This window comes from Nanorana parkeri, unplaced genomic scaffold, assembly GCF_000935625.1.
Source record: "Nanorana parkeri isolate BGI_ZX_2015 unplaced genomic scaffold, ASM93562v1 scaffold202, whole genome shotgun sequence".
NCBI classification, from domain to species: Eukaryota; Metazoa; Chordata; class Amphibia; order Anura; family Dicroglossidae; genus Nanorana; species Nanorana parkeri.
In genome coordinates this window covers 637,533-656,636 of record NW_017306470.1, presented here as the reverse complement: position 1 = coordinate 656,636, position 19,104 = coordinate 637,533, and the positions used below count along the sequence as shown (strand labels likewise).

Sequence of the window (19,104 nt, the reverse complement as noted above, 5' to 3'; positions counted from 1 at the left end):
CAAAAGGGGCCCAAACCAAGTACTGAGTACATATGCATGCTTGTACTTTTCAGAGGTCCGATATTGTTCTATGTACAATCCTTGTTTTATTGATTGCATGTAATAATCTACTTTTTTGAGGTTGTGGATTTGGGGTTCTTGGGGTTTTCATGAGCTGTAAGCCATAATCATCACAATTATGACAAATCACGGCTTGAACTATCTTGCTTTGCATGTAATGAGTCTATCTCATATATTAGTTTCACCTTTTAAGTTGCATTAGTGAAATAAATGAACTTTGCACGATATTCTAATTATTCGAGTTTCACCTGTGTATATGTATATATATATAAATCACATCAAAACAAATAGAAAATCAAATCAAACAAAATCCCTAGATTAATATGTGGGAAAATATTTCAATTGACAGTTCAGAAAGTCCAAATGTGTATTCTTTGTGATAATATACAACAATCGATCAATGCAGCAGTGATTCTTTAGACACATTCATTAAATCATGTGCAGGCTCACCCTTGATGTGTGTTTCCACTCCAATCTTAATGGGGATACTCTCACCTTTTTAAGATGGACCTTATTAAATAATGTAAGGCCTTGTAAGACATTTTGCCCACTACAGGGATTAATCGATCACCACTCCTGATCCGCTAAAAATAATTCCCATAAGGAGCGGTTCAAAGAAATAAAATATTAAAAACAAACAGCACTTAATACAGTTGTATTTCAGCCAGCTTAGGAACATGCAGCTGATGACACTACAGGACAGGTGACGAGGAAGCGTGGACCTGGCTTTCCGGCCAGTCAGGAAACCAGGAGGCCGGTAATGACTCGCCGTCCGGCTTCCTGATACCGGTAGTGCCGTTATCGGGAGCATTTGGGCGGGGTACTCGCCCAAATACTCGGTATTGGCACTGATACTAGTATCGGTATCGGTGCATCCCTCATAAAGGGCATAGTATTGGAGTTAGCATAACATGCAGATAAACTAGCATTTTCAGAAGAGAGCTTGGTAGTGGCAGCTTATTCGTTTTTCCCATGACAGATTTGATTTAAATAAAAGGTAAAGGGCATCAAATGGGCAGCAGGTTCAGCAGTCTGAAATTCACACTCCAGAATCCACAGAAATGGCAATAATGTTTGGAGCCAAGCAAGTCTGCACGTGTTCTTAGTTGTGACTCAGCCACAATTCAGTTGTACAAGGCAAGCCCCATGTTCGTAACCTAAAAAGCTCATATTATTGTTAAACAGACAGAGAGGATTTAATAAAGGCAGAGACAAGAGGGTGGGAGGGCCTCTGCGCTCCCTCCAGACTGTCTCACCCACTGCAGCAATGGTATGTCCCTCTGCGTCCTCATATCCAATACACAGTGTAAAGGATGTGATGACTCGCAGACCACCGCGGCAGAGGTGGAATGAGGCTCCATGCAGCCGTCTAACTGCAAGTAGGCTCTGGTGAGTATAACTTTATTTTTGCACCTAGAAAAAAAAAAAAAAAACAAGCACAAAAAGTTTGCCCTGAGTTCTTCTTTAAATGTATTCTTAAATGCAAACATTGTAAGTACCCGAGTTTGACCTGGTATCAGTCTCTTGCAGTCCCTGTAAAGCAGGACCTGTATGTGAGAGGAAGATGCAGTGCAAGGAGCTAAATAAAGTAATGTGCTGACAAGAAACATGCTGATAGGAGGAGGAAGCAAAGTGACAGAGAGATGAGCTCATCACTGTGCTGCTTCTCCCTTTCCTGTCCAGTCACAGGCTGGGGCGGGTCCAGGATGACCTAGGCTCAGAGGAATTGGGTTGAGTGTTGCTGGCCATCAGGCTAAGGACATCTAGCGGCAGAAAAAAAGTAGTGTAGGGTAGATCTCTGGATTGAATATAAATATTGCAGCAAAAGCTAGTTATGTTACTTTCCCTTTTAATGGGCTGTTACTCTATGTATGAGGAGTGCTCCTGATGTACAGAATGCAGTGGACCAGCTGTCAGACTGGCTGCGGAGCTCTTCTTTTAACAAGGACAGAGCCACTCTCTCCCAGTGTAATCTTCAGGACTGAGTCAGTAGTGACAGCCAAGTCCTGCTCTTCAGTTATGAATAAAAGCCATGTTGTAGCTTTTCTTCATAACTGTTATGTGTAAATGTTTTACTGTTATATGTAAAATGTGTAAAAACAGTGTGGAGCCTCAATTATCTTCTTCTTTTCACAGCTAATTGTTTTATTTTTTTACTATTGGTATGTAAACTCTTTGAATGTGCGTCCGTTCATTTTTGTAGAGCTGCATTTAAAAAATGCTTTGTACTAGAAACACAATGCCAGCGTCTTTATAAAAGGGATACATTTCGGAATGCAATTTGCACATTTGATGAGTTTTAAACTACGGTTCCCAGATGGAAGAACACATTATGGGTTTGGTAATGTAAATGAAATCCTTGTCTTGTTGTAAAATGGTGATTATGTCTAAATCTAATATAATAAAATGTCGTGGGGTTGCTTAACAAAATATTCTCCCTATCTGAGTGTCTTTGGATCAAGAAGTGGCCAGCAGACCACCAGGACACTTTTTGGGCCACTGCATCTAGCCTAACTATACACTAGACTAGGCAGATGTAATTTCAGTACTCTGCACTGGCTCGATCACTGTACTTGTGCAGGGCCGTCGCCATAATAAGGCAGCCCGAGGCAGTTGTCTCCGGTGTCGTCTCATTGGGTCAGGTGGGGGTTGGCCAAAGCGTCCCAGGTTGCTAAGAGCTCTTAGCAACCTGTGACGCTCTGTCCAGCTTCCCACCAAGCTCACTCATGTCACTGGTTGACAGGAGCTGAGCGGGACACTCTGGTTGGCGCCCCGCTTAGCTCCTGCAACCAGTGATGTCACTGAGCTGGGCAGTGGTATACAGATGTATTCCCTGCACTCCTTACAGCGATTAGGACCATTAGTAACAGTGGTGCTAGTAGTAATGATCACGGATGGCGCCGTGCATATCAGACTTATACGAAATGAAGATCACCAGCACTCAAAGGATAACACCAAATCCTTGTGTATGTTTCTTGAAGAAAAGTGCCATGGCGATTGGATGTACGTGACACTTTTTTTCAATAAATGTACACAAGGATTTGACATTATCCTCTGAGTGCTGGTGATCTTCATTTGTTATAATTGAGCCGGGGAGGATGCTGGACACAGCCACCAGACTAGATGAAATGAGCATCCACCTGCAAAACACTCCCCCACAGTAACGAGCATCCACTGCCAGCACCTCACCCGCTACCTTCCCTCCCCAAATGACCACTCACCACCAGCCCCCACCCACCGGGTACGACCATTCACCACCACCACCCCTTCCCACTTAGGCAGTGAATAGTGTAGGGACAGCCCTGTAAGTGTGTATGTGCAAGCTTCCACTTTGCCATCTTCATCTTGGGCGTTGGGGGACATTTAAAAGGTGTACACTAGTAAACCCATATTTTAGGTTTCCTGATGCTAGATGTGATATTTGTACAATCGTATTTATATTATTAGACATGACCTATACACAAATGTCATACAAACACAAAAGTTTCTAAAAGAGTGATAAAAATAAAGTTTCACATAAAAAAAAAAAACCCTACCTTTCTTATATAGAATATATTCATCTTTGAAGTATGAGTCACTTCTGAATTTCATTTAGCACAGAGCTCAGCTTGAGACCTTGTTATTTTATATGACTATAGAACTCTTTAGTGTCTTTATATTTTATTAATACTGCTTAGTAGAAGGTGCATCATACCATACATAGTTTTTCATTCTGCTACATAATGAGGATCTTTATGATCCGCTTTTATTATAAATATCTGTACATACACTTTTTGCCATTTCACACTTCCTTCCATGATTGTTATTCTAACCGACTCCTGAAACTTCCCTCGGTTCAGTAGTTCTTTTCATGGTGAACACTGTACCATGACATTTTTTCTAAGGCCCCTTCCCCAGTGAAGTGTCATTGTTCAACAGGACCCACTTACACCCCACATATAGCATGCAGAAGGGCCTCCTGTCGAGGAAAGTCTCTCAAAGGCTCTAATTGCATCTAAGTTCAAGCATAACCAGGTGATTTAGGGGCTTTTTTACATTTGTACACACGTTTATCAAACAATTTTTTTGACAACTTGAAGTACAGGAACAGAATTGTGCGTTTTTTGCCCATAGACTTTTAAATGGAGAACAGCTGCAAAAACAAGCGGAAACACATTTTTTAAGAGTATTTCAGGCACTCCCATTAAAGTCTATGAGGCCAGATCAAACGATTATGCACCAAAAAAAGCTCATGCACTTTATTAAACTTTACCCCACTGGGAACAAGGGACACAACAGTCTGGCATGAACAGGGGCCCTTGAAAACAATGGAGTTCCTCTTTTTGAGCACTGTTGAGCTTAGGGAAAAGAGCTACAAAATGCCTAGGTGGGAATAGTGCCTTATAGGTATACAGTTTGCAGTAACAACCTAATAGAGGCTTAACCTTTCCCCACACCAGCTAAAAGGAAATAAGGTTTGATTAGAATGGAGCTTAAAGGGTGTTCTGAACTGCGGAACTTGTGCCAAATTAAAAGGCAAATAGAGAACAAAGAACTAGTCTCCTGTATTGCCTATAGGGTCCTTGCAGCTGATCTTTCTCATTACTAGGTTACCTTGACTTGTCTAAACTATGTCTGTGTGTGGAGTCAGCCAGCTTGGTAGAGACAGGGCTTTACTTCCTCATGTCCAAGCTTCACTGATGGCTGGTTATCCAATAACCAGTTGGATAATATTCAAAAAGCTCTTTGCACTGCAGGTTCCGAGGTACATTGTTAAGTAGTGACATCACAAAATTGTACTCCAAATTTTGTGAGACTAGCAGTCAAAGGCAGTATTGCCTTAGATCTCACACTGCAGATGTACAATTATTAGACTCAAGGCACAGATATGCACTATGATTACTTAGGCAGAATTTAAGACAAAAGGTAGACTTTTCGGAATACTGCTTAGGCATTAATAGCATTTCAAGATGTCATATAAGATAGCTAATCATAAATAATATGTGCAGCCTTTGATAAAAAGAAAAATATACCATGTAAATGCCTATATTAGCTCCACATCTCATTAAAAAAAAGAAAAGGAAGACCATTCACACTATCTTTTTTTTCCATTGCTTTCTAAGGTGGCCATGTAACTTTATCCCCAGGGGGCGGTGACTCCTTGTGACCGGCAGTTTCTACCAATGATACATGTGCAAGAAGCTGCAGTGGAGTTCTCTTTCTGTTGGGGAGATACAGGGATGTTTGACATCCCTGAACACTCACAACCTACACCATATGGCAAAGTGCGACTCACATCGGCTGTGCAGGGGGGAGTGTCAACACTGGGAAGCATGTCAGCAGTGGAAAGCATTTCAGCAGCAGGAGGCATGTCAGCAGTGGTCTAAATTCAGGACTTACAGGCATGCTGTGCGTGGGCATGGTGTCCTGCAACCCCCTATTAGTAGGTGAGACCTAAACTGACCCCACTAGGACGGATACCTTTCCATCGCTAGCGTGGTCAGAAAGCAACAGTTTGGGAGGGAGGGGAACTGGCAAGTTCACCAGGTATTTAATAGTAAAACAGAGTGTAGTGGTATAAGAAGAAACAAGTACCAGTTAGTTTATTAAAAAAAACAAAACAAAAAATCTGTGCATTAGCTAATTATCTATGTTAAGGGTTACATGCACTAACGTTTTTGAGTTTGGGTAAGTCATTAAAATCACATATAAGCTTTACCATGTTAATGTAAACTCAAAAGGAATGTATAATATTTTATGAATATGCAGGTTTTATTAAAATAGTACCTGATAAACTTGTCAAGAAGGTCCTTGTTCAGCCGCTTCTTGCTATAGAGTGACCATGCTCTGTTCCTCCCTCCCAGTTGTGATACTGCGTTGTCTAACTGGCTTCCCATGGTGACTAAACATGACCATTTTCAACACACATTACACAGGCATGGCTCACCACTATTGTCCCTTTCAGAAAGGCCTGCTCTGAGAAATGTCATGCAGCCATTGCTGAGGTGAATGCACGCAGACAGGAAGTGATTTTACAGAGGCTGCACAAAATCAGCTGTTCTTAGGTAAAGAAGGTAAAAACAAAGATTGAAAAGGCAATTGTTTTTACAGAGTACTTTAGCAAACTAGATGTCATTCAGATAGGGTTTGCTTAAACTAGAAGAATCCTGTGTTGTCATACCTTAGGTTTTTTTTGTATCCTTTGTAGATTTGTTGTTCCTATCTATCTGTAATTGTTGTGTTGGTCTTGGATGCTACCATATTTTTTTGACAAATGATTTTTCTTTCTTCTCCACAGCTCTCAGAGACAACAGAATCCAGCTGGTCAGGTCCTCACCAAATCAGCTGTCTATCAGTATTAGCAATGTGGTGTTAGCTGACGAGGGCGAGTACACCTGCTCAATTTTCACCATGCCTGTCAGGACAGCCAAAGCAATGGTGACAGTTATAGGTATGCTTCCCATTCCACCCAATAGCCGGCATGCGTTAATTTATTTTAACAATAAAGATATAATTCTATAATAATGATTATTGGTAGTCAGGACTGTTAATATTATGTTTCAAAAAGAGATTCTTCCCAGGCCAGGCCCTTTTGGTAGACAACAGATAACCTTCCTTAGTCACCTCATGCTTCTTGGCCCATGGAAACTTATTAAGGCAATGGGCTTTTGTTTGCATCAGAGGGGTTTGCATTCCAATGTGAAGCTATAGGGATGTAAAACCTGATAGAAGGAGGTCAACTGCAGGTCAAATGCAGCAGTTAGTAAATGATCTCAAGCTGTTGTCATCGACACAAGTCCAAAACCTGTTGACACAGACCTAAACAGTGCAGGGTAGATAGTCAACGCTGTTCTTTTGGCAGGAATATTCAAGATTGCCAGTGAATGTAGCCTACCACCAACATCTAAAGCTAACACTAGAAGCCTTGGTATTTCAGTGGCACCACAGATGACAAATTAAATGAAGGATTCCTAATCATATAATACCATTCATTACTAATCTTCCAGGATCAAGGAACTCTAAGACGATACCGTGGTATCATCTGCAGATTGCATGCAACTTACCTCCTGGTTGTCTTGTCTCTAGCGTAGTTTTATACATCATTTGATTGGTTTGGGCAAAATAACTCTGTTATCATCTTGTAGAACAAGTATTCTACACAAGAGTCTACACATAGCTGCAAAACATGTCGGTCAACTGTACCTTTGTCCCGACCGGATTTCTCATCTGGGAAAATGTCTTTAGTTTTGAATAGAGGAGGGAATGGTTAGGTTAGCTTACTCGGACAAATGGCCTGGTTGTCACCAAAACAGGTGAGGGAAATCTTCCAATGTGACACCTGTTCTGTTGGAAGATGTTGAAGACGGAATTTTAACCTTTCCCTACTCTATCAAAAAAAAACAAAGTTTTCGGCTTTAGATATATTTTAATTATCATGTATTGTGTTAATTTTGAATTTTGAAGGCTTGTGAAGGTTTAGATCAACTCAACATCTATTAAACCTGAAATATGAAGTTTGAGTGGGCTGAGCGTTTGAGTTTAGTTCTTTTTCTGTAAAATATTATATCCTCATTTCTAGAGGTGCACCGAAATGAAAATTTTAAAACCAAAACCGAAATTAAAAAAAATGTCGGGCCGAAAACCGAAATTTTTTTTAACGTTTTAATAAAAAAATTTAAAATGTTATTTTTATTTATTTTTTATAAACTTTTAATTTTTTTATATTTAATTTGTATTTATTTTTAGTAATTTTTAAGGGCTTCTTGGAAATATTAGGGGTCTAAACAGACCCCTGATATTTCCATTTTAAAATAGAAAAATAAATTGAGAACACAGTCCTTAATCTTTGCTTCTGCAGCCCCAGTTATAAATGAACAGGAATGCTCTATACTGAATGTTCCTGTTCATTTGTGGATATAGTATGTTTACTATATCCACGAATGAATAGGAAGTGATGTAGATCACTTCCCATTCATTCATAATTGAGGATATAGTAACCATACTACCGGTATGTCCTCAAACACTCAGCGACCCCCCGTCGGTCGGCCTCCTCTGACAGCCCTGGCTGTCTCCGCCCATACAGCCGCTCTCCTCTGATGTGTGACAGGAGGCTGAGCGGTGTGGGAGGAGAGACTCCGGCCACTCACAGCGCTCTACTCCCACGCACCGCTTGGCCGCCTATGACAGTTTCTCTCTTCCCTGCTGGGACACAGACCAGCGCCCAGTGGGGAGGAGAGAAATCACAGATGTTCAGCAGAAAAATGCCACTTTCAGCATTTTGTCAAAAGTGCTATTTTCAGCCGATATGTTTCGGCGGCCGATAAATCGGTGCATCCCTACTCATTTCTCTTATATTCCGTTTAGTAATAATTTAATGCCAAAACTAAAAAAGCTGTCATGTAGGTCTGGCTCTCATCGCCTTTTTTTTTTTATTGTGTGTCCTTTTCACAGTCCATTCGCTAATTTTATTGTGTTTACTCCCAGGGGTACCCCAGGAACCCAAGATTACTGGATATGAAAAACCATTTAATGAAAAGGAAAATGCCATTCTGAGGTGCACAACAAGTGGCAGCAAACCGGCTGCCAACATTAAATGGTACAAAGGACCTGAAGAGCTGGAAGGTAAAGAAAGGCATTATACTTTGGTATTGTGATTATTACACAATTTGTTTTACTTTAATATGATGAAGGGTCAGAGTCTTAAGTCTCACAACTGTGTGTTCTCCCTGTTCCTAGCTTGTGATTGGATAGTGAAGGAGAAGCAGCAGACTGATGAGCTTATCTCTCTATCACCCTATCTTCTGTCAGCATGTTCCCTGGCAGCTTATGAGCACTGCAGCAGAGAAGGTTGTCTTCTAGTGCTGTTTCTGTCTCTCCTAGTCTGAGCTCTGTTGTACAGGGGATTGCAAAGGATTGAAATCAAGTCAAATTTAGGTATTTTTACTAGTTGCTTTTAACAATACACTTAACATGCACCCATGTCCAAACTATAGACATTAAAACAAGCCTTCACTAACCTCCCTAACTGCACAAACTGTGAAGACCTCAAAGATCACAGCAAAGACTCTAAAGCCTGATTTAGGTCCCATTCACGCTTGCAAATGGGGCCAATTGCATCTGTCTTATGATTTTTTTCATGAAACTCATGTGAACAGCTGCGGCTGAAGGCACTGGAAGTTAGCATTGCTTTGAATAGTGCTTCCCGGCAGTTGTTTGTATGGAACTCAGGGAATAATTTGTGTGACTCATGCAGTTGGCCCTATTCACACGTGTGACGCAACATCACAATTTTTTAGTGCATTGTGGTAGGGCAGTCTAAATGTACATGACCCCATTATCAAAATCACATTGCACCACTACACATATGCAATCGCTAGGAGCATTGGGGTGCCTTTAAGAAGTAATGGCACTGCAGTGCACATAAAGGTGTGACATGTGATCTTGTGCAATGGACATGTTGTTCCACATGTCACGAATGTGAATGCGGCCTTAGTCTTTGTCTGTGAGCTTATAAACATCTGCTGTGTGTTTATCTCAGAAGGCTGGCAGGTTGTCAAGATTCTACCGCAATAAAAAGTAATAGGAAAAGAGCTGAGCTTTCTGTGCCTCTGTTGTGAAATTTAGGGGTGAATTTTTCCACAATGCCTATAGCTGCAGATGGATGTGAGTGGGGAGCTTGTTTTAGCCTGTGCTTATTGTTTAGAACAGGGGTGGCAAACTGCGGCCCTCCAGCTGTTGTGGAACTACAAGTCCCTTGAGGCTTTGCAAGATTCTCACAGCCACGGGCACGACTCGCAGAGGCAGATGCATCATGGGATTTGTAGTTTCACCACAGCTGGAGGGCCAGAGTTTGCCACCCCTGGAACTTTAGAACATGCAAATCCTTTAGTGTGCATAGTCATGCACAGGTTCACTCTAATGATTATTAATGAACATATACAGTACCTGCATGAATTGGTGTTTTTTACCTGTCTGTCTAGAGTTCAGCTTTAGGCTTCTTCAGTGTCTCCATAGGAGGAAGACGCTCCCCACCAGGGTCACTGATTGGAAACAACTAACAGAAGCTTTAAATTCTTACCCACTCTGCAAAAAAAGTGCATTAGCTGCTGTCTGTTTGGCTCCAGTTCTGCTCTACATACATTAGGGCTTTACAACATGAGTGTTTTGAATTTGTATTTCAACTGTGTTTGGAAACTGCTTTAAATTGCAGAATTTGAAGTGAATTATATACGGTTGTGTAGACTGGCATTTCCAGTAGTGTTAGTTAAAATGTGTGGAGTTTAAACAACCAATGAAATACACACATTTAAAGAATGATTTCTTACACTGCTGACCATTTATGCAAGCCCTTTAATACTGCTTCTATTAGGTTTTTTTATGATCTGATACACTTGGCACATCTTCACTTAAAGAAGAGCTGCATTGTGTTAGTCTTCAGGTGGCATCTTGTTATACAGCTTGGTTCCATAATATCAGTCCAAAACCTGGAAGTACATCACAAAACTCAGGCTATGTAGAGATGAATCAAGGTACTTTTTTTGAAGAATTGAACTTGTAGCTACATGCGTTCCCTATTGGGGACATGCTTGTGTACTGTAAAGGATTACAAAATGCAACCAGCAGAGCCTGTAGTAGAACACATTTCAGAGGGTTGCAAATTAAATGTTTGCTTTCTTTCAAAGATTCAAGTGCTGCTCCTACCTGACATGTCTGGGTTTGTTGGTTAGCATTTCCTTCCACTAGGTACTGCGGTTCTTCCCCGCTGGCCCCTGACATTGCAGCCAGTAGGAGAAAATACAGTAAGGGACATGGTATCTAACATAGTTAGAAAGTTTTGGATAGCAGCAGTGCTTGCAAAGATTTACTCGCCGCCCACCAGAAAGGTAGAAATGTAATGTGGTCTTTGGCAGGGTCTGCTGGTTGAACTTTGCGAAACAGTTACTTTAGAGCTGAACTCCAGGCAGGTTTAAATAACACACCACTCAGACTGGGAGAGGGAGAGGCAGCACTAGGAGGTAATCAAGCTCTGATGCATTCACATGTGCTGACAAGAATCATGCTGACTGAAGGAGCGAACAGATTTGAAGACTAATTAGTATGCTCTTGCACCTTCCATGTCCAGTCAGCTGGCTCTGGACAGGGTGGGGACACCACTGTACAGTATTCCTTAACCCTAGCAAAGAAAGGTGTGTCAGCCTCCAGGCTGTGCTGTCTGCCCAAAGTATGTAAATCTCAAAATTGACTGGACAGAATTATAAAAGCTTTGGCAGATCAGTTTGCATATTTCTTAATTAGGTTTTAAGCCTTAAAGGAGAACTATGGGGTCAGTGTTTTTCCCCATAGTTTTCCTTAGGGTAACGGGAGGACACAAACTAGCGTCCTCCCGTTACCCTAAGCTCAGTATACCGCGAGCTACAGCTCGCGGTATACTGAGACGCCGGAGCGTATCCCGATGTAGATGGCGGGATCCGCCCAGCTGCGTGAGTGACAGCTGGCTCTGCCTATCTAGAGGCAGAGCCAGCTGTACCCGCCCCCTCCCCCGTCCGTTCCGCCAGTCAGCGCTGGCAGATCGGAGCGGGCAGAGGGGAATCCAGCCCCTTCCCCTGTCACGGCAGAGAGCCGTGACAGGATCGAGAGGTGAGCAAACCTGGTATGTGTTCGCTCACCTCCCGATCTACTGAGCCGACCTGTGACAGTCTCATTGTCACAGGTCGGCTAGAACTATGAGGTGAGTGGAAATCACTCATCTCATAGTTATCCTTTAAATGGCCAAAAATAGACAGCACAGGTCCATGTACTGGTGTGGGAACATAGGAATTAACACATAGATCTGCATCTCATTATCATTAAGGGTTAATAACAATCAATAACAAAAGAAAAATAAAAGAAGTGTCACACTGTGAAATGTTCAAAGAACTGCCTGTAGGCTTCCACAGCAAACAACCCCAGTTGTAGTTTTTCAGTGCAAGTTTGCTTAGGATTGGATGCCTTAGGGCAATAAAGAAAGCCCTTCTGGATTATTAGTCACTTTAATAAATGAGGACCATCAGTTGGATGCACCCATTGTTTTTGGATGTGATGGTGGCATGGAGAAAGATTGGGTTCGTTGTCAATGTAAACAACACCAGCAATGCAAGTGGACTAGGGCAACCTATAGAGGAGGGTGGAGAGTGCAAAAATATTTCTAGTATGGAAGAAGGCCTTCTCCAAACGTGTGGCCTATTGCCTAAATTAGGGGATGACAAACACTGCACTCTTTAACACAGCAGTGGCGATAAGTCAGGGTTATTCTGAGATGAATGCATTGTCTTCATGCTTCATTTGTGAACATTTCAATTTTGGTTTTATTTGCGCCTTTTGATGTTAAAATCTGAAAGACGTTGCTGGAAAAGCACAGTGTTAGTCGACACAGTGCTAAAGATCAAAGACCCAGTTCCAGCTCTTCTCTGAAACAAAGTTAGTAGCAGTTCCTAAGGCTCATGTTAGCTTCAATGAGAGCTAGAAGTCAAGGTGACAATCACTTAACATGCTTTTTTAAATACTCTGAATGCTAGCACAAAACTACTGGAAAGGACACATTTAATACCAGTCTAAGAAGAACATGAGAAGACAACATGGATATGACAGATTCCTTACAATGGGTAGCCACACCTACAGTACATCCTCAGGCTACTACACTACAGTAATTTAAATGCTATAAAATAAACGTCCAGAAGAGACTACCAACAATAATAATAAGAGCAGCTAGACTGCTGCAGATACATCCTACCAAAATCCACAATTAGAACAAAGAAAAGATATTCAGTCTTCACTTGACGCACTTGTTCACATCAGAACTGCATCAGAACTGTGTGCGTCTGTGCAGCTGCAGTGCAATGCTACTTGATGCCGTTTTGATACGTTTTTCTTTACCTCAAAATGCAAATTAGACTATTATGTCACTTCCTTCTTCCTGTCAGTGCACTTCCTTTGCTGTTTGGAGTCAAGTTGTAGCTCAGACATGCTTCCTTTGTTTGCAGGCATGGTGTTAGTGCTGACTGTAGTGTTGGTGCACCCACTGTCAGAGAACAGTAGGACAGTGTCAGACAAACACAAGCATGTGAGGAGTGGTGGGGGTGGTGAAAGATCATGCATACTCTGTAGTACATGGGTTTTTTGCAGTGATCTCCCACCACTTCCCCATCTCCTGGCTGTTATTTTTGTACTGCGGATGCTTGAGGTCGTAGAGGAGTGGGCACTCCTCCACATATTTGAGGAACACATCTACATCCACACCACACATGGCTGCAAAGCTCCCTTCTTTGTAAATTTCCTCTGCCCACAAAGAGTAAGTCCCAGGATGAGGAGATCATTACTGCTGCCATTTATTTTTATTTTTTTCATTTTAAAGCGTTCCGTTGCAATCTGATGCATGTTCATGCAATTATGATGCATTTTACTGCGTTCCCTTTCCAATCGGGTGAAGCTGAAATGTGGCCAGCAGTATTTTTCTGACTGCAACTGAACTGACTGCATTGTAATGCATTTTAGATGCAGCAGCCAACCGTAACGGAATGCATTAAAACTACATCTGGTGTGAACAAGCCCGCAATGACAGAATACTGAATCAGTGCTTCCACAGCTATGAGTGTATTTAGCACTACAAAGTATCCATTAGTTTTGCTTTATGAAAATGTAATCACTTTGGAAAGATTTTCTCAGATGTTTGATTAGTAATACAGATAGGTAAACAGGGTCCAAGGTCATTCACATTTCTCAATAAATGCCTTTCTGCATGCTGCATCACTCCTTGATGATCCAGATTGACAGTCAATTTGCTGCACAGTATGTCTGATAACTAAGTGATAAGGCCGAGAGGGAGAGAGCTAAATCCTGTAAAATTCCTAGTTATGGACTTCCTGACAGGTTGCAATATAGAGATGTAAAGCCACGAATCATTCAGAGCCATCCTGACCGATGTCACTAGATTCCCAGCATCACCTCTGATGCATTTCAATTGTACAGGAAGTGTGCAGGATATGGAATGTTCTGTGTAAACGGTGTGTAAAATAACTCCTTCCCGTTGTCTCCCACCTCTTTTATAGGGTCACTGATCATGCATGTCTGTCATGCCTGTGGCTGTGTGAACTTGTCATGTTCTCTTAAAACATAAACCAGGCCACCTCTCTTGCCTCTGAACCTAGTCTAAGCTAGAACCATCAAACCCAGGTGTTTACTTAATCTTCCTTGGCCAATCCTGCACAGTAACTCCCCATAGGCTGGAATTAGGCTCTACTCCAATGCTGGAATTACAGCCCCAGTCTATGGGTTACTTACAGGCACAGGCAGCACTGGAAGAAATTCTCAGACCCAAGAATTTAAACACCAGAAGAGTCTGCTGCTGTCAAGGAGATCCAAGTAAGCACCTAGGAATTCTCGGTTAGATTTGGTTAGGGGGCTAATGAGGGTGTCCTGGGTTTTTTTTTATTTTAGTGGGTTTGTACCTTAATCTGCACGCAGACAGTAGCTGGCTATAGACCTAGCTAACAAACAATATTTTTAAATACAGACTTTTGTACAAATATGCAAGTTTGTATTGGGAAAACTTGCACCTCTCTACCTGTGGAGGAGGATGGTGGGAGAGCAGTGGGCAATAGAATGTAGGAAAACAATAGTGATTGGCTGGGAAAATCCATCCCTGCTGATTAGCTCTTCCCAAGTAGACACAGTCACAGAGCAGCCAGGATTGTAGAACTGCCTACAAACATATGAGCATTCCCTATTTGTGTTATAAATGGCAATCTAATGTATGACATTCATGTCGGCAACCTTATATATAATTTTTTAACGTGTGCTGGGCCGTAATTAGGACTATGGTGAAAGCAAATCTAAATGTTTTGAGCTGCCACTGATGGGCTATAGCAGGCACCTCTGGGTGCATGCAGGAGCATAACTATATATCGTGGGACGCCATAGTAGAATTTTAATGAAAACCACCAGTGAACCAGTTTCTGGCATTTTGCCGCCCCAATAACAGGTACACCACTGCACACCTCTACTTACTGATACCCTGGTGGTCTGTGTAGCCCTTCTAGCTTCAGCCTCTTCACACTGATGGTCAGTAAACAGCTACCCATAATGCATGCCCCACATTATATTGGTGGTTTGTGTAAATGTCAATGTAATATTAGTGGTCAATGAAGTGTCCCCTTAAATTGGTGGTCAGTGGAGATGAAATGCCCCATTATAATGTTGGCCAGTAAAGTGCCCCCTTTACATCTGTGGTTCGTGTAAATGCCACCATATGTTGGGAGAGATTAGAAAGATAGTGTCAATATTAAAGGGGTTCTAAACCCTCCGTTTTTTTTGCCTATATCTACTGCTAGCAAGCAGTAGATATAGGCAAGAAGTGTAAAAAAAAAACGCTTAAAGTCCTTTTAAACTTACCTCGTTATCGCCGCTCGTTCCCGCGCCGAGAATCAGGAACTGCTCGTACGGCTGCAAAGGATCTTGGGGCATGCGCAGTTCCGATTCTCGGCCGGGAGACGAGCAGAGACGCAAGGTAAGTCTATGGACGCGGGCACCCGCCTGCAGACACCGCTGGATCGGAGAGACAGAGCAGTCAGCGCTGGATCGGAGTGACGTCACACCGCTGGAGGGACAGATGAAAACATGGGGAAAGAAGAGGAAGATCGGAAAAAGAGACATCATTTAAGGTAAGTGTTAACATTTACATTGGGGGGAGGGAAAAAATGTTTTGCCTTTAATGCCACTTTAATGCAGAAGGTAACCTCTGGACACTTTTGAGCTGTGAATATTAAGATTACAGGCAATTGGCAATAAACCTTTGTCCAGTTTTATAAATGTTGTTAATGTAAAAAAGTGCTATCGTTCTGCTTTAAATGGTGTTCATCTATAAAGTATTGTCTGAGAAATGTAATTTAACATTAAGACTTAATTTGCTTCATGTTACCAAAGCCTATTTCTCTCCTCATAGGAGCACGAAACTCAGAGACAAAAGATCCTAATGGCAAAACCTTCACAGTTGTCAGCATCATCAGCTTCCCAGTGACCAGAGAGGATGACCAGGCAGAGATCACCTGCACAGTTGGTCATGAGTCAATGCCCAACACATTTAAATCTTCCACCCAGATACTTCAAATCTTATGTGAGTACCCTAGTACCTCTGCAGATTGCTGTTGTTTTTCATACTTCTGTGTCTAAACTTTAGGCCTGGGGAGAATAACGTAGATGGAGTTTAGATGGTGGCCATCATGTTTAGCTAATATATTGCATGGAAATTATTTTATAAAAGCCACATAAAACTGATTGAACAGTTTAAAAACATTTTTAGTCTTTCAGCACTTTCAGTGTAGAATTATTACTTTGAGGTTCTCACACACTATATATATATATATATATAAGTCTATCATCAACTATAGTCCCGAATATGTAAATTAGTCCTACAGACAATCTTTTAGAGATTGGATCAGATTTAGGTAATGTGCACACTGCCATGGTGTGGCTATGGTTCTGTGATATTCCCAAAGTGAAAATGCTCTGAAAGTTTAAAATTAACATTTCTGCATAAGTGCAGACACCACAAGATGCCTGTTGTTACCTTAACTAGCCAGAAAGGCCTCTTTTGTGCCTTTATCTGATTTAGCTTCACTTTCCTGATTTTTTGACTAAGCTCTGCCAAATGCAGCTTCCCTGTCCAGTGAGAGTGTCTTTACTGGTCACTGAGACATTCTAATTGGACAGTGAAATGATAGTTAGCTGGACTTAGCCCCGAACAAAGATACAGTCAGGTCTCAGTAATGAAACTAAATCAGTGAGAGTGGTTGATAAATTAAAAAAAAAAGATATATTTTGCCATATTAGGTGGAATTTTGATAAGGTTTAAATTGAGTACATGTTCATTTAGTTCTTGAATGGTGTCAGCTGAAGGATGGAAAAAGGAAACTCACTGGGTAATGCGATATCACTTGAACTCCATATTCCTGCCAGAAATTAGTCTGGACAGGACTGATGCCAACTTAAACTAAAACACTTGAAAATTGCACTTACCTTATGAAGTGCTAATGTAGTGTCTACCTTATGAAAAGCCAATGTAGTGTCTACCCACATCTGATATTTGTTATGTTACTGATGAACATTTGGTTGATTGGCTGGTTGTATTAATAATCGGCTCCTTCCAGCATGTGGGTAAGTAGAGATGAAACTGAGGTGCTTTGACTCATCTCTCTGGTACCTGACACCTGTAATACCAGTTTTATATGGATTGTACCTTTAAATAACAACCATCACCCATTGCTATGCGAATTATCATACAACATCCAGTTTCCCTAAAATGGCAGGCAGAAAGGCAGACAGACAAATAGAAAGTAATCAGAAAGCCAGCATTACCCACTATGACTGCGACTCCTGATTTGCTCCCTTTGGCATTGTTCACAATTAAAGAATTGTTCTTCTATGCTATAGAAACTGGTTTATACCTTAGCCAGAAACACTATGAATTATGGGAAAAAACATTTCTATGGTCAGTGTCATAAACATGGGAGATTGCTGGAATATCAGCCCAGCACAGTATGTTCTTAGAGCAGGCTTCATTTTATAATAATATTTTCAAGGTAACCTTTGACTATAATGCTGTATGAAGTGTATGTAACTGCATACAGTCATTGTATGAGGTTGCAGGGACATTTGACATTTACACATTGACATTTACAGGTACAGGTCCAGGACTTATCAATTTGGGATTTAAGGTTGTCCAGATAAGGTTCTATGTTCAGTTATTTCAAGTACCTTAATGTTTATTCTGAATGGCATTTCTTTGCCCAAAGTTGTCTTGGCATTTATTTCATGATTGCATTTTTTAAATGCTTTTGTGTTGCTATATATAAGGACATTTTCTGTGTATGGGATATTTTCCCTAAAACCTCTAATTATTCACCATATCAGCCACTGATACTTTGAGCAGTATTGCTTTGCTGAGCAAGATTTGTAACAAGAGAACACTGAATTGATATAAACCACATTCATGCATGGACAGTTGCTAAAGTTGTTTTCATGTGATCTATCTATCTATCTATCTATCTATCTATCTATCTATCTATCTATCTCTTTCTGTAGCTGCAACTACAAGAAAGCTTTACTGATACATTTCAGCAAAATTCCCTTCCTAAATTAAATTATTCAGGGTAGAATATACTTAGTCTACATTTTTAATGCTATGAGAGCATTAAATATAACTAATTTCAATTGATTAGATTTAAAACGGTGTATTTTCATATAATTAAATGTATTGAAAAAGTCATTTGATAAAGATTTTTTATCTGGTTGATAATTTTACTTTGTCATTCTTTTTATAAAGAAAAATGACTGAGTTGTTTTAAGAAACAGGCCCAGCCAGCATCCTCAATCTCAATAAAAGGCAATCTTTAGGCATTTTCTCTCAAGCACCAATCAGTTTCACACCTGTCTTGGAAGAATAAATGGTGATGAGCAGAGAGGGAGGATGTTACACAGGACGTGTTGTAAGCAGCACAATCCTACTGACCCCCTATGGAGCTGTGTGTATTTTTTTTTTAGGAAATGAAACAGAACTCAGATTAAAAGGATCCTGTCAGGATGAAAGTTCCCTGCAAGAAAATATTGATTATTCTCACTTCTCCATCAGCCTTCGTCTTCTGTTTCTCCTCTGTTCTGGCACAGCCTCCATCAGTGTCTTCGGCATTTAGCAGTTTCAGGAGTTTCCAATACCCGTGTCACCGCCAAGTGCCATGGTTCCATCCTCCAAACTGTACATCACTACAGGACACAGCAGGGGTTGAGAAATGGAACCACAGCACAGGTGGGGACTTCCTTGAAAGTGTACAGTATCAAAGACAATAACAGAGACTGTAGCAATAAAATGAAGGGAAGGTAGGAGACACAACTCTTCCCTTTACCCGATATGGTCAATATTGTCACTTTAAAGTAAATTGATTGAAACGTTAGTAGGGTCCATATGTTTACTGAGTAGCATGTGCAGCTCACTGAATTCCTTAATTGCCTGGAATTGGCTCACTAAATTGAACTTAG

The 19,104-nt window shown here is 41.1% G+C and overlaps 1 protein-coding gene across 2 annotated transcripts in view; it reads left to right on the top strand.

The window, feature by feature from the left end:
- CADM3 (cell adhesion molecule 3) overlaps positions 1–19,104 on the top strand; it is a 378,944-nt gene that overhangs the window by 242,041 nt on the left and 117,799 nt on the right. For both annotated transcript variants that reach the window (XM_018555565.1, XM_018555564.1), the window contains 3 exons: positions 6,338–6,490; positions 8,524–8,661; positions 16,016–16,186. In XM_018555565.1, the coding sequence (XP_018411067.1) occupies positions 6,338–6,490; positions 8,524–8,661; positions 16,016–16,186 (462 nt within the window). The remainder of the gene's footprint in view (positions 1–6,337; positions 6,491–8,523; positions 8,662–16,015; positions 16,187–19,104) is intronic.